At 47.8% G+C, this 22528-nt stretch overlaps 3 protein-coding genes across 3 annotated transcripts; 1 reads left to right on the top strand and 2 right to left on the bottom strand.

Moving 5' to 3' along the window:
• Positions 1–670: 670 nt before the first annotated feature.
• On the top strand, positions 671–2512 carry SAMD00019534_099540 (hypothetical protein; the record flags this gene model as incomplete). The annotated part of the gene is made up of 4 exons (XM_012894986.1): positions 671–1065; positions 1128–1287; positions 1359–2070; positions 2145–2512. The coding sequence occupies 4 exons, from the start codon at positions 671–673 to the stop codon at positions 2510–2512; spliced, it is 1635 nt and encodes a 544-aa protein (XP_012750440.1).
• A 71-nt stretch (positions 2513–2583) lies between these two features.
• On the bottom strand, positions 2584–7497 carry SAMD00019534_099530 (hypothetical protein; the record flags this gene model as incomplete). The annotated part of the gene is made up of 7 exons (XM_012894985.1): positions 2584–3702; positions 3761–4324; positions 4395–4778; positions 4845–5816; positions 5897–6232; positions 6318–6890; positions 7027–7497. The coding sequence occupies 7 exons, from the start codon at positions 7495–7497 to the stop codon at positions 2584–2586; spliced, it is 4419 nt and encodes a 1472-aa protein (XP_012750439.1).
• Positions 7498–8156: 659 nt separating this feature from the next.
• On the bottom strand, positions 8157–20767 carry SAMD00019534_099520 (hypothetical protein; the record flags this gene model as incomplete). Its single annotated transcript, XM_012894984.1, has 10 exons — positions 8157–8173; positions 8246–8875; positions 8957–9277; positions 9373–9693; positions 9765–10391; positions 10502–11449; positions 11540–12187; positions 12260–12544; positions 12616–20547; positions 20704–20767. 10 exons carry the CDS (start codon positions 20765–20767, stop codon positions 8157–8159), a joined length of 11793 nt encoding a protein of 3930 aa, XP_012750438.1.
• Positions 20768–22528: the final 1761 nt, after the last annotated feature.

Below are 22528 nucleotides of genomic sequence, written 5' to 3'. Positions count from 1 at the left end.
AGTCCAATCAGTGACACAGATCCTATTAACAGTTGTCCAGCAATCTATAATGGAGCATGTTTGAAGATAGACAACAATAACATATCAATAACATAATCAAATGAAAAGACTAACTACTACTTATAATGTAAATATTGGTTATGTTATGTTATGTACAATGAGCAATTGTTTACCTTTTTCAAGGTTGTCACACTTCATGTGGGTGGGTTTGTGTCTTTTGGAAGGTGAGATGGTTCAGATTGCTGGGATTGTTGATTTTTATTAATTTTATTCAAAGGTTTCACCCACAACCTCTATCCATCTTCACCATCCAATTAGATAGGGTTGACCGCTTTGTCGCTATCTGTCAACCTCTAGATGACACTCAACTTGAGTGTTAACTTACACATCATTAACAGATGCACACATACTAGATAGTTGTAGTAGTATTAGTAATAGTTGGTTATTTATTGTTGTTAATATTCATTGTACATAGATATATAAAATGGAGTGTAAGTACTTGTCATTCTCACTCAATCACTCAATCACTCACTCACTCACAATCACTTAATCAATCATAGGCGATATTATAAATACAGACTCAAACATGGATCATACTCAACAACAAAATGTGTTGATATCCTCTGCAGATGAGAATGAATCTTATTCATCATCTTCGTCATCACCTTTGATGGAAAAGAATAATAGTATTAGTAGTAATAGTAGTAGTGAGAGTTCTGATCAGACAACTCCTCCACCACCAACAACTCATCAAAGAACTAGAAGAGCGTATAAATCCAGGAGTAAAGTGGTGGTCGCTGCCAACTCAGATTCAACTGATGGCAGTAGTAGTGCCAATGCGACCACAACAACAACCGAGGACGAGGAGGACGATGAATACGAATCAACAAAGGGAGAGGATGAGGAAGAGGATGAGGAGGATGAGATCACCTCTCCAATGTCACCATCGGAAATCAAACATTACCTCTCCGATACCGAACCAGAGATCAATCCTTTAACTGGAGACCTTGAGGATGAGGACCACGAAGTTCCTCTAATCAGCATGTTCCAGCGGTTCCTTAATAGGTATGCTCACATGATCAAGTAACACAACACTCCATTCTCACACAACACATACATAACAACAGAGAGGCAATCAAGAGCTTGAAGCATAGACATTCACAACTCAATACCAAGTTGATCCGATTGAGGAGGAAGGTAGTGGACAATGTCAACCTCAAGGAGAAAGGCCAGAGACTAAAGAGAGAGAAGGATAAGATCAAGGAGCTGATAAAGCTCAAGAAGAGTGTAGGTGTATATCCACTCTCACTGGTGTCATTACGCTGACCATACCAACCATCTTACACATACACACACAGGAGTTCAATGACAAGATGAATGCGCCACCATTCCTACGTCTGATGGACAAAGTGGCTTTCACTTTGGGACTGATCGTTTTGTTCACTTCAGAGTTTGTACTGATACGTGCACCTCAGTACATGTATCTATTGTACACTGCACTGGTGATACCATTGATGGTACTACGATTCTTTGACTACCACCGCTCAAAGTACCATTACTTCATGTTGGACTTTTGTTACCTATGCAACTTCCTCTTGCTATTCTACATGTTTGGACATCAGTTATTGCTCGGACCTCTATCCACGCCGTCATTCTTCAAACTGGTGTTTGCGCTGACCAATGGGCCATTGGCATGGGGCTGCATTGTTTGGCGTAACAGTATGGTGTTCCACGACGTTGACAAGCTCACATCTGTGTTCATTCATCTCTGTCCTCCTATCGTGACATATTGTCTGCGCTGGTACCCAATCGACTTCCCACTGGATAATGCCTGTGGCGGACAACCCTGTACACTCTCATTCAAAGATACATTCGTCATTCCCATCGCCCTATACGTTCTCTGGCAAGTCTTTTACTTTGCAAAGACGGAAATCATCGATGAGACCAAGCTGGCCAACGATCAAGACATCATGACGTCCTCTAGATGGATGTCTGTCAGACAGCCACATCCAATTTACAAGATGTTATTAGCCAAGAACATCAATGTCTCGCCAGGTGCAGTACTCATGGGTATGTTATCATCTCTACAAAGATACAACAAACAGTGTTCAATGCTAATACATCAACAAATCAACTTTTTCTAGCCTTCCAACTACTTTATACCCTTGGAACACTGATAACATTGCCATTGTTGATGACATCATTCGTCGCTCATACTGTATTCCTCTTGTTCATCTTTGTGATGGTGTCTTGGAATGGTGCCTGCTACTACTTTGAAGTGTTCAGCGAGAACTACAGCAAACGTTACAAATCGGTCATTGGAGAAAACCTTCAAACATCGTCATCGACCTCGACGTCTTCAACATCGACAACAACTTCATCAACTACTTCAACATCATCATCATCAATGATTACCTGCCACAAGCTGACGATCAAATCTGTATATTCCTTCACCAAGTTCTTTATGGTCTTCTTGATAGCGCTGCTCTTGTTCCTAAAGTTCATTCTCTAGATCAGACCAATGATTAGTCGATTAAAAAGTAGTAGCGCATTCAATCAAATCAATCACAACCGATCATTCTTTCATTCATTTACTTCTTTGGACCTTGATACATGGGGCTCAGCAGAACGACGTATCTTGTTGGATGGTGATCCAACTTGCCACATGATATTGGGAGGCGACACTACTGGTGATGAAGAGTTGGGTGTAGTTGATGGTGAAATGTGAGTTGACGGTGTTGATGAGGTTGATAGAGAGGATGGCGTAGTGGTCGATGTCGCTGGGGCTGTGGCAGTCGAGGACGATGAGAAGTTCTGCATGGAGGAGGATAGGGAGATACTGGTGGAAGCAGAGACGAGGAGCGGGGCGTGGTGCGATAACATCAATGCTGAAATATCCACGCTAGCCTTTTTGCTATGTTTGTTCTTCCTCTTTGCCTTCTCTGTCGTCATGGATAGGTCGTATGCTGAGTGAATAGGCATGCCTGACAAGCCATGGCCAATGAAAGACTTGGAGCTCTTGGGCTGTAGCGTTGGAGGAGTGAGCAGTGTGGTCGAAGGTTCGATATCCCATATCTTGATCGTGGCGTCTAGTCCTCCAGACACGAATCGGGTGAGTGAGTTATGCTTTGGAGCTGTGAGCTGTCTAACGTAGTCATTGTGTCCTCGCAGGACCTTGGTGCAGATTGATGTATGCGCATTCCACACGCGCAGTGTCTGATCATTGGAGCTGGTCACCAGTTTGTCCTCATCAGCAAGGATGGACTCAATCTCATCCTTGTGACCTTTGTATATCTTGGATACCAGGCCATTTGTCAGGTCCCATGCACGAATGAATGAGTCCGATCCACCACTGTATAGCACTCCACTGGTGTTGTTGTAAGAGAGACATGTAACACTTCCCTTGTGACCCTTCAGTGTCTTGGTGAGTGTGCCATTGACCATGTCCCAAATGTTGATCACTCCGTCATAGCCTGCAGTGAACAATCTGCTTCCGTCGATCACAGCTTTGCTCACCCAGTCATTGTGTGCGCTCAATGAGTGTAGGCACTTGAGTGTTCTCAAGTCCCAAATCTTGCTGGTTGTATCACAAGATGTGGATACAGCCAACGTATCCCCAACGCCTCCAATCGCAATCGATAGGATATTCTGCTTGTGACCTGTGAATGTCTTGATCTTCCTGTTTGTTCTTACGTCCCACATCTAGTATGATAATGTTAGACCTATCGCATGGTACCTGGATAAATGGTAGGTTACTTACAATGACAGTACTATCATATGAGCCAGTGAGGACAGTATTACGCTTCATCTCCAGACATGATATCTCGGATGTGTGTTCTTGAAGTGTGGATACGCAGTTCCACTCACTCTCATTACAGTTCCAAAGTCGCAGCGTCTTATCTCTGGAGCCACTGGCAAACACATCATAGTCGCCAATGCCTATGCAGCTTACGCTGTCCTTGTGATTGGACAGTTTCTGGAGATGTCTTCCATCTTCATAGTTCCACACCATGATCGTTCCACTCAGATCGCCGCTTAGTATACACTTTGGTTGATTGTGTATCGCCACACAAGTTATGCCCGCCTTGCTTCCTTTGAGAGTCGTTACTGAGTATCCGTCCCTCTTCTCTGACGAGGTATCAATCACATTGTTGATGGTGGTCTCGAGGTACTCCGGGACATCATGTGACCTCTCATCTCCGGTTTGTGGCGTTTCCTTCCTCTTGATCTGAATGAGCTTTGTATAAATCTGCTTTGCGCCTTCCTTCTCAATCTCAATGTTCCTTCGCATTGATGCTGTGAAATATTTGATGTCTGACTTGTTCTGTTTGTTGAGAGAGTATGAGTAAGTGAATGAGCAAATGAGTGGATGAGTAAGTGGCGATCAAACATACAAATAAGGTCGAGGGTACGGCTGTCTGGAACTCGATGGCTTGTGCTTTGTACATTTTGGTAATGAGCTCGGTAAGTGTTTGTGAGTGTTCATCGCTAAGAGACGTCAGAACGGACATCTTGCTGACGAATCGACCAATCTCCACTGTGGACACCTTGAGCTTAATCATCTGGAGTGAGAAGGCACTCAAAGATGTGAAGAGTATGTCCTCCTCAGTCTCAATCAATGTGCGCTGCTTCTCAGCTGAATGTGTCTCCCAATCATCAAGTGTCTGATCGTTGAACACGCTGCCAAGCTTCTCTCGTCGCAACGACTGCACGGAATCAAAGAATGATGACTCCCAGAAGTGGACATTCTTCCAAAGTGACAGATTGATGAAGTGGTTCTATATGAATGATGTTGGTTTGAAGTTAGTGAATTGATTGAATGAGTGAATGATGGGAGGACGTACATAGAGTGGCTCGAGGTTTGTGTTGTCCTTGTAGTAGAACTCCTTGATACGAATGAGCAGGGTGGAGGCAGTCTTGAAGTCCGCAGACTTGTCGCACTCGTTGAAGATCTTTTTGATGATCTCGACGAGGAGGAAGAGTCGCCAGTTGCCAAATGTGAATGACTTCTTGGAGGAGATGGTCGCCAGTGATTCGACAAAGTAGTGACGACTACGACGGATGGCAAAGATGTTGAAAAGTAAGTTCTGATGTTCCAAGTCCACGGTGGTCGAGCCTTCATCTTCATCAAAGATCAGATCGATGTATCCATCGATAAAGTCTTTCAACACCTCTTGGTCCTCACTCAATGTGATTGAGAGCTGTGCCACTTGACTCTGTTGGTAGTTGGCCAACACAATGGTGGATTGAGGTGAGCTCTTGAAGAGTGATCCTCGGCGGAAGTGACTCTCACTAAGTTTGCTTCCAAAGAATCCATGTTTGAGAGACTCTGTTGCAGTTGTAGTGGACTCTGGTGCAAGCATAGGTGATGGGGAAACAGGCTTTGCTGTGATAGACAATGGTCGCTGGTGTCGAATGTGTGACATCTGAACAGAGAATGGTATGCGACGCGAGAAATTCTCCTCGTCCAACTCTTTCATGAGGTCGTATGTGTATGAGTACGCTGGTGTGTCTCTATCTCCATTCATTCCCACTTCGCCAGTGGTGATCGTGGTCGCCGTCTCTGTTGACAGATCTGCATCGTCTGGAAGAGGAATTGTCACTTCCTCCAATGTTCCGATCCGTGACTTGTTGACACGCGACAAGTGTCCAATGATTGTGTCATAGAATGATGCTGTCTGACTTGTTGTTGACAGTGTCCTCGTGGTCTCTTGTAGATGAAGCTGACAGATATGATAGAAGAATGATGTGTTCTCTTGATTCTGATCGAGGAATCTTGTGACCGCCGATGTCTCAATGAGGTCCGTGAGGAAGTTCTACAAGAGATGGCAATTGATCAATCAGTATATGGATGCTCCAATCAATCACCGACTCACGCTGATCAGCGGGTACTTACAACAACTTCAGTGTTCTGGTTCTTCATTAGGAATGATGATGTGTTGAATGATGTGATGGGCTTGGGATACTTCCTCAGGAGGTAGCGATAAGAGTTGACATCGTTGAAGAATGCCAGGAAGAAATCCATGAATGCCGCGCGTATCTGATCGTCCATTGAGATGCCGGATGAGGCCGTTGTCGAGGCTGGATAGGCCACACTGACATTGGCCATCGCCGGATAAAGTATCAAGTTGAGTCGTTTGTACAGTTGCTTCAATTGCTGTTCGGGTAGCTGTGGAAGTGTGATTGCACTTGGTATAGTAATAGTCTGTTGATCTAGATTGATTATAGTAATCTGTTGTGATGGATCGTTTGATAGATGGAGGGAGGGTGAGTGGATGTTCATGGACTGACTCATGGATTACTTGTACGAAACATACATCGTTGTTGTCGATCCTGAAGTCCTTGCCCTTGTCGTAATGCATGCCAACGATGAAGGGAGTGGGCGCTTGGAGGAAGTCGATCAGAATAGTCGGTAGGATTGGTATGAATACATGTGGCCAGACGAATGGATAGAGTAGATTGGTGATGGTCTCGCATGCAATGGTGAGCAGCGAGTCGTTTGAGGAGAGGAACAACAGCTTGCGCTCATAGAGTACCAGTGACAGTAGTTTGAGAACGCCCTGTATGCCAAGTATGTTGAAGATGAACGTGAATGGCACGTCGACCTGAGGCAGCGTCAAGCAGCTTGGCAGGCTGTAGATGAAGCGCGTCTGCTGCGTGGGAAACGCAGACAGTGTCGGCAGAACAAAGTTGAATTGGTAGCCAGAAACGGGTCGCGGCAAATCATAGATGATATTGGAGATTAGTCTTTCGAAGGGCAGTGCATGTCTCTGTTGCTCTAGCGTTGAGCGATGAATGTAGCACAATATCTCCTTCAATATATTGTAACAAGGGTATCGCGACAGTAAGTTAATAGACACTGGCGAGTATAGTGATATGTTGTATTCCTCCTGTAGTTGTGGTGTGATGGGTCGTATAGTGGCGAGTTGTTGGCGCAGAGATGTGTGTGGTGTGGCGAGGCGATAGTGTCAGTCAAAGGGTGACAACATGTTTGACAGCCACCCACGCATAATATAATGTACGTACAATATGCTCTGGCGGAAGTTGAGAGTAATATACAAGGGATGCTGCGTAGAATCTTGCGCCGTCTAGTTCTGTGAGACAGTATGTTGATAGGGCCGGCTCGAGCGGCTCCTTCTTAATGTATAGACCTGTGGGGAAGCAGAACATCCATATATGAGGCGGCAATGCTACATTCTCGTGATTGTGCGCGGGGAATCGCTCGATGATCTCCACTTGATATGGTTTCTCCAACGAGTTGGTAACAATGGATCGATTCATTGCGCATACTATATAATAATCGACCAATCGCAGGTTGGATGGTGGACCGCCACCACTATTGCTCATGCTACTGCTACTACTATTATTGCTGCCCAAACCAAGGTTTCCATTATCAATAACAACTGATCCTAATGAAGATGCTGATACTGATGCTGATGGATGTCCAATACTCAAGAATGAGGATGCTGGAGACTTTGTAGTCGGCTCGTCACACATGGTATTGATGTGTTCTGTCTCTTTCTCTCTATATATATGTCTATGTATCTATGAATGTCTGTATCTGTTGTACTAGTAATGGATGATAACATATGGTGAATGATGATGGTAATGACCATGTGACCTTCGGGGACCACCTCAAGCAAGGCCTTTGCTGCGTGGGGTGTTGCAATTCGTGTTTAGTCCAGGGCCATCTGTCCTGTTTGGGCTCAATTGTTTCGTACCCTGTTGGCCTCTGCAGAGTCAAAAACTTTGAAAAAAGGAGATGGATAAAAAAATATCTCAGTCGGAGACTGATTGAAAGTGATCACAGCACGATGTGATTAGATTGAAGGTATGACTACCCATTGGTAGTGGTAATAGCTGTTCAATTTGGTGTCATCTTGAAGAATGAGTGATGGATGAACATCAAAGTAGCCCTGGTAGAGAAGTCATTGGAATAGTAAGCTTCCTTCTTTGACTTGTCGTAGGAGAATGATAAGTGACCTCTGAAATAGGTGTTGATGATTCATCATAATAGTAGACGGGATGGAATAGAACCCAATCTTAATTAAGTAGGTGGTGGTAGTTAAATATTGTTTATTTGATTGATTGATTGATTTGATTGAGTGATTTGATTGAAGTAAAATAAAATATGGCGTAATAATCAGTGTGGATTATTATTTCTTTATCATCGCTGTGTTGATGGAAGGAGTAAGTGTTAGTCACTGATTGATTGATAGACTATGATGGATTGTTGATAACATACCTGCACCAGCACCAAGATAATCCTTGTCGACATTGTAGCAAACCTTGCCATTGCTGTCATAGGCATTGTCATTCTGGATAATGCCCAGTGGTGAGTAGCCTGGTTGTGAGATTGTTAGACAGACGTTGGGGTGGTCGCCATCAAAGTAGAAGTAGTACGAGTGGATGACCTCCTTTGATGAGGTGCCTGCGGGGGACGTCTGAGTGACCGTGCCGCCCACGAGTAGCTTGGAGTAGTCCATCTTTCCTTGTCTTGCGGCTGTGTCATCCCAGACCGATCCCTGGACTCTCCATCTCTTGATGAAACCATAGTTGGCGTCCAGAATATCAGAGGTGATCTCGAAGCAGTAGTAACCATTGGTGTCATACTTGTTGTCAGTCCTGGTCTCTGATGGCCAGTAGCCGCCACCAATCTTTGTACCGAGGATACAGTATTGACCAGCACGCAGATCGCGGAAGTAGTAGTACTCTCCACCAGTCGTGTCCAATGTCAACAGGTCTCTGCCTCTCCTGTCCTTGAGAATCATACGTACACCGGACAACACTCTCGACTTGTCAAGTATACCCAAGTTGTCTTTGGTATCATCCCAGATAGTGCCTCGCACCATGTATCTAGGAGCAACGACGAATGCTTTGGGAATGAGGAGAGGGGGTTATGGTCAGCGTCTGATACGACGAATGAATGATTGAATGTGTAATATATATAACTTACCGGCATGAAGGTCAACGTCTTGAGTAGCGCGGAAACAATACTTTCCAGTATTGTCAATGATGTTGTCGTTTCCTTTGGTGGATGGGACGTAGTCTGGATAGTCGACGTATGGGTATGTGATATTGAAGCAGTACAAACCACCAGCACCGAGCGTGTAGATGATTGGTTTGCCGGTAGTGATGTAGCTGTCAATCAATATGTTTTGATCATTCGTCAACTCGACCTTGGCACCAGACATTAGCAACTTGCTGTCATATATGCCTTGATTGTCAATAGTGTCGTTCCAAACATTCATTGTGACCCTGAGCTTCTTGAGACCAGCTATTAATTGTGGTGGTGGATGGATGATCACGGGTGGGAGGGTGATTAGTCGTTTGACTGATTGTCAGTGGGGGAGAGTGTCACACATTACATACCATAGTGAGCATCAAGAACATCGTCTGGGAATCCAAGGCTAACACAATGCTGTTTCTCGAGGAAACTCATATCATTTCTGTGGCGTCCTGGGATGTAAGTTCCATCTTCGCGGTAGGCCTCAACACAGTACTGGCTAGCTGGAAGACCTGTGAAGGCGTATTCTCCACTCACATCATTTAGTGTCTTGATCAACTTGTAGTTGACGTCAAAGAGATTGATTGTCATTCCACCCAGAGGTCTGGACTTGTTTAGGAATCCTTCGTCCTTCAACGAATCATCCCAACAGAAACCAGCAATGGTGAACTTGGACTTGATGAATGCTGTCATGATTGATTGCGTGAGTATGAATGAATTACGAACGATCAGACCATGTTTGAATATATAAACTTACCGGCCTTTGGTTCGATGTTGCGGTCGAGAGTGAAGCAGTACCTTCCAGAGCTGTCAAAGACGTTGTCATGCGCACGGACACTTAATGGAATGAAATCTGCGTGGGTCGCTTGCAAACAGTAGCTACCTTGTGGCGCAGTGAAGGTGGTGCCATTCCTTAAGGTAATTTGTCTGGCAACCAGGTTGCCAGCAGAGGTCTTCAGATCGACGTAGACATTGTCCAGATTCCTCTCAACTCTGTAGTATCCATCCTTGTTCTCAGTGTCATCCCATGCATTGAACTGGATTGTGAATACCTTGACACCGCCAAAGTTTGCATTGGTGACGCTATCGGGACCAACAGTGAAGCAGTATTTGCCCTTGTTAAACTTGTTGTCGTTGGCGAACTTGCCCGGTTGGTAGGAGCCGTCGGGGATGGATGCAGTGAGACAGTAGTCGCCGGCGGGGACCTTAGTGAATTTGTAGTCTCCCTTGACATTGTTCAAGGTCTGAGTGAATGTGTTGCCTCCATTGTTTGTGAGCTCCATGCGGACGCCTCCCAGAGGCTTGCTCCTGTCCAAGTTGCCCAAGTTGTTGGCCGAGTCATCCCAAGTGAATCCCGAAACATCAAACTTGGTTCTGACGAATGCTATATGTGATTGATTGAGTGGATGGGGGTGACGAGGATCAGTATCCAGTAACTGGGGGGTGGGGGGTGATGAGATGTCACCCTATCGATCAATCAATCAATATACATACCAGCCTTGGCTCTAGTGTCCTTGTTAAGATCGAAGCAGAACTTGCCAGAGTCGTCAAAGTCATTCTCGTTCCTGACCTTGGAATAGGAGTAGCGACCGTCTGGGGTGGATGCTGTGATACAGTACCTGCCCTGTACGAGATTGATCTCAAGGAGGCCGGTGGGAGGTGATGAGCTCTGTACTGAGTTTCCTTCACCATCTCTAATGTTAAACTTGGTTCCAATCATTCTCTTGGCCTCGTTGTAGACACCCAGGTTATCAGCGGTGTCATCCCAAGAGTCGACAGTGAGCTTGAAGATCTTGACGCCGGCGTAGTGGGCGTCGTCAATGTCTGGTCCGACTGTGAAGCAGTACTCGCCCCTGTTGAACTTGTTGTCGTTCATGAAGCGACCATATTGGTATGTACCATCTGGGCGAGATCCCTTGAGACAGTAGAGGCCTGGCTTGATGTTGTCGAATGCATAGTCACCACTTAGGCCACTCTGTGACGTGATGACGTTGCCAAGGCTGCTGATGAGATCCATGGTGATGCCTCCCAGTGGCCTGCTCCTGTCCAAGATACCAACATTGGTCTCGGAGTCGTCCCAAATGAAACCGCGGACATTGAACGATGTCCTTTCCATGGCCAGATGTGCATTGGTGATGGATGGTCCGACCACGAAACAGAACTTGCCATCGTCAAAGACGTTGTCGCCCTTCTTGGGAAGGGGCTTGAAGCGATCGCCTGGCATTGACGCGACGATACAGTAGTCGCCATCGATGAGGCCAGTGAACTTGTAGCCTCCCTCGGCATAGTCGATGGTTCGGACAATGTTGCTTAGCTCAGAAGAATCAAATAGTTGCAGTTTGACACCGTCCAACTTGGCAGACTCATCCAAGATGCCTTGCTTGCGCAGTGTGTCGTCCCATATTATTCCTGACACTTCATAAGTTGGTCTAACGATCATAGCTATGATTGATTGATTGATTGATTGATTGATTGATGGTGTTAGTGATTGATTGATTGATTGATTGATTGATTGAATGAATGGATACATACCCAAATGAGCATTGACAATGTCTGGACCGACATTGAAACAATATTGTCCTTTGGAGTTGAAGACGTTGTCGTTTTGTTTGGCGCCTGGAATGTAGGATCCATCAGGATAGTATGCGCGAGCACAATAGCTGCCCGGCACCAGACCCTTGAATGAGTAGCTTCCAAAGGTTTTGGTGTCCGAACGAGCAACAATATCAACGACTTGTTCGTCGACCAGATCGACTCTCACTCCGTCCAGCAACTTGTTCATGTCAAGAATGCCCTTGTTGTCAGCAGTGTCGTCCCAAATATAACCAGAGACATCGAATGTCCTCTTGAACAACTCCATGGCAAAGTGGGCGTTGTTGTTGCTTGGACCGAGTGTGACGCAGTACTTGCCATCTGTGAATACGTTGTCGTTCTGGAACTTGCCAGGGCCGTAGTTGCCATTGGGGAAGTGGCCAATGACACAGTAATAACCAGCGTAGAGTCCGGTGAACATATATGAGCCTTGGGCGTCCTCAACGGTATCGAGCTGATTGCCTTTGTTATCAAACAACTTCATGGTGGCACCAATGAGCAGATTGTTCATGTCCAATATTCCCTTCTTATCTTTGGTATCATCCCAGATAAAACCAGCAATTGTGAAGACCTCACGCTTGACCAATGCTTTGATTGATGGATGAGCGAGTGAGTTAGTGATTGAGTGATTGATCAAGTGAGTGTGAATGAGTGACATACCAAAGTGTCCATTGGTCTTGCTTGGGACTGCATTGAAGCAGAATCTGCCGTGGTTGAACTCGTTGTCATTCTTGAAGATACCTGGAGCGAAGACACCGGTGGGGTCGGAACCCTCAATACAGTATTGACCAGCAGTCAGTCCATTGAATATGTACTTTCCAGATTTAGGACTCTGACGGCCAACCTCCTTGTCCTGGGCATCCTTCAAAATCATCAGGGCACCACTGAACAACTTGCTGGCGTCCAAAATACCCTCGTTCTTCTCCGAGTCATCCCAGATAAATCCTACAATGACACGGGACTCTGTTAGTCACTCACTCAATCAATCAAACAAATCAATCATCAATCAAACTTACCTTGTACGTAGTAGGTACCAGCCTTGATCATAGCAACGTCGAGGTCTTCAATGCTGTTTGGACCTACCTTGAAGCAGACTCGACCATTTTGGAACTTGTTGTCACCAAGGAATGGTGCATTGGTGTAGGTGTTGTCGGCTGAGCTGGCGACGATGCAGTATGGGCCTGCAGAGAGATCCTTGAAGAAGTAGAATCCGTTGACATCGGTGGTATGTGAGCCATAGTTCAATCCGGCCTCGTCAAAGATAGTCAACACGATGTTGCCAAGTGGCTTCTTAGGATCCATCAACATGTCTTGGCTGCCCGTGGCATCCCATGCTCGGCCAGATGCTGTGTACCTGGGCGTTGGGTTGACAGTGGTAACGATGGACGTTGTTACAGGGCCAGTGGTGGGGGTTGATGTCATATGGGATGTTGTCACATCACTTGTGGTCGTTGTGATGACCAACGTTGAAATGTCTGTTGTGGTTTGATCAGTCGTTGGAGTGGAGGTCGTGCTAGCAGTGGTTGATACCGTTGTGGTCTGAGTGATCGTGGATCCTTCTCCGCCAGTGGTGCTGGCCGTGGTGGTCATTGTTGTAGTAGCAGTCGTGGACGTAGGCACATGAGTGGAGGTCGTGGGCGGAGTGAACGTTGTGCTGGCAGTGGTGGTGGCCGTTGTGGTCTGAGTGATCGTTGATCCGGCACCAGTCGTCGAGACCGTGGTTGTCATAGTGGTCGAGGCCGTGGTCGTCGTTGGTCCTGGTTTGGAAGACGTGCTAGCTGTCGTTGCCGTTGTGGTCTGTGTGATCGTTGATCCTTCACCAGTTGTAGTCATTGTGGTTGAGGCAGTGGTGGTTGTCGAGGCAGTGGTAGTTGGGCTGACAGTAGTGGTAACAGTCGTGCTAGCGGTTGTGGACTGAGTGGATATGGTTGTTGTGGCAGAGGTTGATGCAGTGGCCTGTGATCCGGTGCTCGCTGTAGTGCTGACAGTGGTCGATTGAGTGGACACTGTAGTTGTCACTGATGTGGAGGTGAGTATGTCAGTGCTGATGCCCGTGGCAGTGGTAGAGACAGTGGTTGTGGCCGTTGTGGTCTGAGTGATCGTTGATCCTTCACCAGTTGTTGATGCCGTAGTGGTCATGGTCGTTGATGCTGTGGACGTGACAGTTGTCGAGGCCGTGGTCGTGACTGTGGTTGTCTGAGTAATTGTCGATCCTGCACCAGTTGTTGACACAGTCGTTGTGGCAGTGGTTGAAGTGGGACTGTTGGTTGTGGAGACAGTCGTGCTGGCAACAGTTGACTGAGTGGACACCGATGTGGTAGCCGATGTCGAGGTCAATGCTGAGGTACTGGCTGTGGTAGACTGAGTGGATACGGCTGTGGTTGCTGTTGTAGATGCAACAGTGCTGGCAGTTGTTGACTGAGTGGACATGGTTGTGGTAGCTGTTGTCGATGTGATCGTGGTCGTTACAGTTGTTGTTTGAGTGATCGTTGATCCAGCACCAGTCGTTGTGGCCGTGGTTGTCACTGTTGTCGAGGAAGTTGTCGTAGCGGTGGTTGTTGGGATGGTGGTAGTGGAGGCAGTCGTGGTGGCAGTGGTAGATTGAGTTGACACTGTTGTCGATGTCACTGGACTTGTTGCAATTGTTGAGATTGTGGTTGATGCCGATGTTGTTTGTGTAATGGTTGATGCTGCATCAGTTGTTGTAGCCGTGGTTGTCACTGTTGTCGAGGCAGTCGTTGGCATGCCGGTAATGGTCACGGTGGTGCTGGCAGTGGTCGACTGAGTGGACACTGTTGTTGTGGCAGTTACTTGGGCAACTGTACTCGCAACAGTGCTGGCGGTGGTTGATTGCGTGGAGACCGTGGTTGTCACTGTTGTTGTCACTGGAGCAGTAGACGTGGCAGTTGTAGTGATGGTGGTCGTCGCTGAAGTTGTCTGGGTGATCGTTGATCCTGCACCAGTTGTTGATACAGTGGTGGTGTAAGTTGTCGAGGCTGTAGTTGAAGTTGGTCTGGCAGTGGTGGTAACAGTTGTGCTGGCAACAGTGGACTGAGTGGACACAGTGGTGGTGGCCGATGTTGACGTCAATGGACCAGTGGCCGAGGTTGATGCGGTAGTGCTGGCTGTGGACACAGTTGTTGTGGCAACGGTCGATGTTGGTCTGTTTGTCGTTGAGGCAACAGTGCTGGCAGTGGTCGACTGAGTGGAAACAGTGGTGGTGGCAACTGTGGACGTGATTGGACCTGTAGCAGAGGCAGTGGTCGAGGCAACAGTGCTGGCAACAGTTGATTGAGTTGATACCGTCGTTGTCACTGTGGTAGAGCCAGTGGCAGTGGTGGTGATGGTGGTCGTGGCCGATGTGGTCTGAGTGATTGTCGATCCTGCACCAGTTGTTGACACGGTAGTTGTGTATGTTGTCGAGGCAGTGGTGGACGTTGGTCTGGAGGTGGTGGTCACAGTGGTGCTTGCAACAGTTGACTGAGTGGACACTGTTGTTGTGGCCGATGTTGTAGCTGTTACCTGGGCAATTGTACTAGCAACAGTACTGGCAGTGGTTGATTGAGTGGAGACAGTAGTTGTCACTGTTGTGGATGTCACTGGACCAGTTGCCGTTGCGGTGCCTGTGGCAGTTGTCGTGATGGTGGTCGTTGCCGACGTAGTTTGAGTGATCGTTGATGCTGAACCAGTTGTCGTTGCAGTGGTGGTCACAGTTGTCGAGGCTGTCGTTGATGTGGGTCTGGATGTTGTGCTCACTGAGGTGCTGGCTGTCGTAGATTGAGTGGACACAGTTGTTGTAGCAACGGTCGAAGTTGGTCTGTTGGTCGTTGAGGCAACAGTGCTGGCTGTGGTCGACTGAGTGGACACGGTGGTAGTCGCTACGGTTGAAGTGATTGGACCAGTTGCAGAGGCAGTACCAGTGGCAGTGGTCGAGGCAACAGTGCTGGCAACAGTTGATTGAGTGGATACTGTTGTCGACACGATTGTAGTGGCAGTGCCAGTTGCAGTTGTAGTGATGGTGGTAGTGGCCGATGTTGTCTGAGTGATTGTCGATCCAGCACCAGTGGTTGATACCGTAGTGGTGTATGTTGTCGAGGCTGTTGTGGACGTTGGTCTGGCGGTGGTGGTAACAGAGGTGCTTGCAACTGTTGATTGAGTGGACACTGTTGTTGTAGCTGATGTAGTGGCTGTTACTTGAGCAATGGTACTGGCAACAGTGCTGGCAGTGGTTGATTGGGTGGAGACCGTTGTTGTCACTGTTGTGGATGTCACTGGACCAGTTGCAGTTGCGGTGCCTGTTGCAGTGGTAGTGATGGTGGTCGTGGCCGATGTTGTCTGAGTGATCGTTGATGCTGAACCAGTTGTCGTTGCAGTGGTGGTCACAGTAGTCGAGGCTGTTGTTGATGTTGGTCTGGCGGTTGTGGTCACTGTTGTGCTGGCTGAGGTCGACTGAGTGGACACTGTGGTTGTGGCTGATGTTGAAGTCACCTGACCTGAGGCAGTCGTTGACACTGTGGTGCTGGCAACTGTGGACTGAGTGGACACTGTTGTTGTTGCAACAGTCGAGGTCACAGGGCTTGTGGCAGTACCTGTAGCAGTGGTAGTGATAGTCGTTGTGGCCGATGTTGTCTGTGTGATCGTTGATCCTGCACCAGTTGTTGACACGGTGGTTGTGTATGTCGTCGATGCTGTAGTTGACGTGGGCCTGGCTGTGGTGGTAACAGTTGTGCTGGCAACAGTGGACTGAGTAGACACTGTGGTGGTGGCCGATGTTGATGTCAATGGACCAGTGGCCGAGGTTGATGCGGTAGTGCTGGCTGTGGTAGATTGAGTGGACACAGTTGTTGTGGCAACGGTCGATGTTGGTCTGTTAGTGGTCGAGGCAACTGTGCTGGCTGTGGTCGACTGAGTGGACACAGTAGTAGTAGCCACGGTCGAAGTGATTGGACCAGTTGCAGAGGCAGTACCAGTGGCAGTGGTCGAAGCAACAGTGCTGGCAACAGTTGATTGAGTTGATACCGTCGTTGTCACTGTGGTAATGCCAGTGGCAGTGGTGGTGATGGTGGTCGTGGCCGATGTGGTCTGAGTGATTGTTGATCCCGCTCCAGTTGTTGTGGCGGTAGTCGTCACTGTTGTCGAGGCAGTGGTTGACGTTGGTCTGGAGGTGGTCACAGTGGTGCTGGCGACAGTCGACTGAGTGGACACTGTAGTTGTGGCCGATGTTGTAGCTGTTACCTGGGCAACTGTACTCGCAACAGTACTGGCAGTGGTTGATTGAGTGGAGACCGTTGTTGTCACTGTTGTGGATGTCACTGGACCAGTTGCCGTCGCGGTGCCTGTTGCAGTTGTTGTGATGGTGGTCGTGGCCGACGTAGTTTGAGTGATCGTTGATCCTGCACCAGTTGTCGTTGCAGTGGTGGTCACAGTTGTCGAGGCTGTCGTTGATGTTGGTCTGGCGGTTGTGCTCACTGTTGTGCTGGCTGAGGTCGACTGGGTGGACACTGTGGTTGTGGCTGATGTGGAGGTCACTTGACCTGAAGCAGTCGTTGACACAGTGGTGCTGGCAACTGTGGACTGAGTTGAAACGGTTGTTGTTGCAACTGTCGAGGTCACAGGGCTTGTGGCAGTACCTGTAGCAGTCGTTGTGATTGTCGTTGTGGCCGAGGTTGTCTGAGTGATCGTCGATCCAGCACCAGTTGTTGACACGGTAGTTGTGTATGTTGTCGAGGCAGTGGTTGACGTTGGTCTGGCGGTGGTGGTAACAGTTGTGCTGGCTGAGGTCGACTGAGTGGACACAGTGGTGGTAGCCGATGTTGACGTCAATGGACCAGTGGCCGAGGTTGACGCGGTAGTGCTCGCAACAGTTGACTGGGTGGACACAGTTGTTGTGGCAACGGTCGATGTTGGTCTGTTTGTCGTTGAGGCAACTGTGCTGACTGTTGTCGACTGAGTGGACACGGTGGTGGTGGCAACTGTGGAAGTGATTGGACCAGTTGCAGAGGCAGTACCAGTGGCAGTGGTCGAGGCAATTGTGCTGGCAACAGTTGATTGAGTTGATACTGTTGTGGACACGGTGGTAGTTGCAGTGCCGGTAGCAGTGGTGGTGATGGTGGTCGTGGCCGATGTTGTCTGAGTGATCGTTGATCCAGCACCAGTTGTTGTGGCGGTAGTCGACACAGTTGTCGAGGCAGTGGTAGATGTGGGTCTGGCGGTGGTGGTCACTGTTGTGCTGGCTGAGGTTGACTGCGTCGACACTGTAGTTGTGGCCGATGTTGTAGCTGTTACCTGGGCAATGGTACTCGCGACTGTGCTGGCAGAGGTCGATTGAGTAGAGACAGTAGTTGTCACTGTTGTGGATGTCACTGGACCAGTAGCAGTAGCAGTGGTTGTGATGGTGGTCGTTACTGATGTTGTCTGTGTGATCGTTGATCCAGCTCCAGTTGTTGAGGCCGTGGTGGTAACTGTTGTAGACACAGATGTTGAAGTTGGAGTTGCAGAGGTAGTAACAGTTGTGCTAGCAACAGTGGACTGGGTGGACACGGTAGTTGTAGCTGTTGCTGAGGTAACTGGACCTGTAGACAAGGTGGTGCTGGCAACTGTGGACTGGGTTGAGACAGTCGTTGTGGCAACAGTCGATGTTGGTCTGTTAGTGGTCGATGCGACAGTGCTGGCGGTGGTCGACTGAGTGGATACAGTGGTGGTGGCGACAGTGATGGGTCCAGTGGCAGAAGCAGTACCAGTAGCAGTGGTCGAGGCAACTGTGCTGGCAACAGTTGATTGAGTGGATACTGTTGTTGACACGGTGGTGGTTGCAGTGCCCGTGGCTGTGGTAGTGATCGTTGTTGTAGCCGATGTTGTTTGTGTGATTGTTGATCCTGCACCAGTGGTTGTTGCAGTAGTCGAAACAGTAGTTGTCACAGTTGTTGAGGTTGGTCTGGCAGTAGTGGTCACAGTCGTGCTGGCTGTTGTGGACTGAGTGGACACTGTGGTTGTGGCCGAAGTGGACGATGCCGAGACCTGTGCAGTTGTCGAGGCAACTGTTGACTGAGTGGACACTGTTGTTGTAACAGGGCTGGTTGCAGTTGCAGTACCAGTGGCGGTTGTTGTGATTGTTGTTGTAGCAGATGTCGTTTGAGTGATCGTTGACGCTCCTCCAGTGGTTGACGCGGTGGTTGACACCGTGGTCGTGGCAGTGGTGGAAGTTGGCCTGCCAGTAGTGGTCGCAGTTGTGCTAGCAACAGTGGACTGAGTGGACACAGTCGTGGTTGCAGAAGTGGATGTCACTGGACCAGATACCGATGTTGACACTGTGGTGCTGGCAGTTGTGGACTGGGTCGAGACAGTTGTTGTGGCAACAGTCGATGTTGGTCTGCTGGTGGTCGATGCGACAGTGCTGGCGGTGGTCGACTGAGTGGACACTGTGGTGGTGGCGACTGTGGATGTGATTGGACCAGTGGCAATGGTCGAGGCAACTGTGCTGGCAACAGTGCTAGCTGTTGTCGATTGAGTGGACACTGTAGTTGTGACTGTCGTGGACGTCACCGGACCTGTAGAGGCAGTGGTAGTGATAGTGGTCGTGGCTGACGTTGTTTGAGTGATTGTCGATCCAGCTCCAGTGGTTGTTGCAGTTGTTGAAACTGTCGTAGTTACTGTTGTCGAGGTTGGCCTGGCTGTAGTGGTAACAGTCGTGCTGGCGACAGTGGACTGAGTTGAGGCTGTGGTAGTTGCAGATGTTGACGTCACTGGACCAGATGCAGAGGTTGACACTGTGGTGCTGGCAGTCGTGGACTGAGTGGACACTGTGGTCGTGGCAACAGTCGATGTAGCAGTAACCTGAGCAACGGTACTGGCAACAGTGCTGGCGGTGGTTGATTGAGTGGACACTGTTGTCGCAACGGTTGTGGATGTCACTGGACCAGTAGCAGTGGCCGTGGCAGTGGCAGTACCTGTAGCAGTGGTAGTGATTGTCGTTGTAGCCGATGTTGTCTGAGTGATAGTTGATGCTCCACCCGTAGTGGATGCTGTTGTAGTTACTGTGGTTGAGAATGTTGTCGATGTTGGTGTGGCAGTTGTAGTCACTGTTGTGCTGGCAACTGTCGATTGAGTTGACACTGTTGTCGTGGCTGATGTGGACGAAGCAGTCGTCACTGGACCAGTTGCCGAGGTGGAAACAGTGGTGCTGGCAACGGTTGATTGAGTTGACACTGTGGTTGAAACAGTTGTGCTGGCAGTTCCAGTCGCAGTGGTAGTGATGGTGGTCGTTGCCGAGGTTGTTTGAGTGATTGTTGATCCTGCGCCAGTGGTTGATGCCGTTGTTGTCACGGTCGTGGAGACAGTGGTAGATGTTGGCCTTCCAGTTGTCGACACTGTAGTGCTGGCAGTTGTGGACTGCGTGGACACTGTCATCGTTGCTGTAGTGGTTGCAGTGGCAGTGGTCATAGACGTACTGGCGACAGTGCTGGCAGTTGTGGACTGTGTTGAGATGGTTGTAGTCGCAACGGTGGACGATGCAGAGACTTGTGCCGTAGTACTGGCAAATGTGCTGGCCGATGTGGACTGAGTGGATACAGTCGTTGTCACGGTCGTGGATGTCACTGGACCAGTAGCCGTGGCAGTTGCCGTGGCAGTGGCTGTCGTAGTGGCAATTGTGCTCGCAACAGTGGATTGGGTGGACGCAGTTGTCGAGGCGACTGTTGACGAGACGGCAGTGGTGCTCACGGTGGTCGTGGCAACCGTACTGCTCTGGTGATTGGTGGTTGTGGCTGTTGTTGTGACCGTGGTCGAGGCGGTCGATATTGGATAGCATTGTGCTTGTCCATTCGTCACGCGGCATACTGTGTCAGATGGGCAATTCCTGAACCTGCACTTATCGAAGCAACGAGGTGGCAGTCCAAGTTCTTGACCACAGCATACCTGATCAGCTTGGCAATTAACTTGACCGCAACGCTCTGTACAGTTTTGTTTTTTGATTGATTAGTTAGTGATCATCACCAACATGCAGTAATAATATGGAACAAATTGATTGATTGATCAGTGGTAACCAATCAATATGCGTAAAATTTGTCCACATTGTTCCATATACTGATTGAATGTAATGTACATACCAGAGACGACAAGACAGCAACAAAGACCTAATAACAATATTAGTAATATGGCTATATTCTTCATTCTGTGTTTGGATACTTTAGAACTAATGAAAGATTGATTCACGCACTCATGAGTTGCTCAACCTTTATATTAAAGCGACTGTTCAAGGTATGTTTGATTGAAAAGAGTCCCTGTTGTAGAGGAAGGGAGTGAGTGGGAGGGGATGGAGGGAGGAGGGATAGGGACTCTCTACATTCAACACATCTAAACTCCGCCTTTTTGAGATGATGTAAGTGTAAGTGAGTGCGTTAGTGAGTGAGTATGATTGGTAAGATGGTTGGATGGATGATGAACACCTGACTGACTGACTCAATACCATACTTCATTAAACAGAGTGTGTAAAGTGGCCCTTTGATCTGGAACTGTGAGAAATCCATTGTGTTTGTTGGTTGAATGTAAACATCACAACACAAACTCAAGATGGTAACATTGGCAATGTTTGTTTCAAAGGGGTAAGAATGTACCTAAAGGGCCTGGAACTACCAATAATAAGCTGATCAATTATGATGAATTAGTGTTAATAAGTCAAGTCAAGCACTCACTCACTTTTAAATCCCTCACTCTCTCTCTCTCCACCCTAGGCCGTGTGCCTGCCTAAGCACACTCACACAAACCACTGATCAATCAAACACCCACTTTCTCATTGCACTCCAGCTTGATTGATTAATCAATCACTTACATAGATCTTGTGTACCACAATTGATTGTGTTGTATGGTATGTATTACATACTTCTATGAAGATGTAAAGGCATGTTGTGATCTAATTCAGTAGGTGGTGCAAACTCTATAAATGAATGTTATGACAAGGATGATCAAGTCAGGTGATCAACACCCTTTTGACCCTCCTTTAGATGCCAATGATCCTCCAATCTTGAGTTTACTCATGATATTGAGTATATATATGTTGGTTGATAGATTATTTGTAATAAGATGATGAAGTGTGGAACATGAATGAACAAGATCTAGTTGGTTGCTGCTAAGGTTCTGCAGGGGATAGTCAAGGTTACGCAGAGAATTCATTTTTCAGCGGTCTCAATCCTTGGGTTCGAGCTGGTTCGACCCTGGACAACCCTTGGAACAGCAAGGGGAACCCTTTCAAACCTTATCTGATGTTAATTAAATATTTATATTTTTATTGTTGTTGTTGTAGTTGTTGTTGTGGTTGTTGTTGTTGTTGTATGATAAATTAGACCTTAAAGAAATCGTCGTCTCGTCCAAAGGAGTGGAACATATTGGTCAAATATGCGATAATTGTCCAGAGTGCGTTGTGTCGTTGAATGTTGTCAGAAAGGTCGCCAAGTGATCTGATTGTGTCTGACAATATGTTCCATTTCTTCATCTCTCCAAAGACATTCTCAATGATGATCCTCACCTTCTTGATTCGATTGCTCTCATCTTTCTCTCTCAGGATACGCTCGGCATCGAATCCTTCTTTGGTGACCTTGGCTTCCAATGCCTTCAACTTCTTAGATACCTTGGTCGCCTCCTTTCCTTGACGCAGGCGATGCTCATCGAGCGTGCGTTTTCTGATCATCTTGTCTGTGTACTCCATATGATCGATCAATGAAGCCGACTTGATCTTGGGGGTGATGGTGTTGGTGTAGTACTTCTGACCTCCTTTGAATCCTTTGTCACCGAGAATGACAATATCTTCATCGAACAGAGCCTGTAGTCTAGGTGCAGTATCCTTGTAGAGCGAGACGTCAGGTTGTTCTTTTTTCTCTGTCTTACCTACATACACGATCTTGCCACGTATATCGCAAATGACCAACACTGCCAAAG

This window comes from Acytostelium subglobosum (genome assembly GCF_000787575.1).
Source record: "Acytostelium subglobosum LB1 DNA, scaffold: scaffold24, whole genome shotgun sequence".
Lineage (NCBI taxonomy): Eukaryota > Evosea > Eumycetozoa > Acytosteliales > Acytosteliaceae > Acytostelium > Acytostelium subglobosum.
The sequence above is the reverse complement of the archived record's forward strand: the minus strand, read 5'-3'. Positions and strand labels throughout refer to the sequence as shown.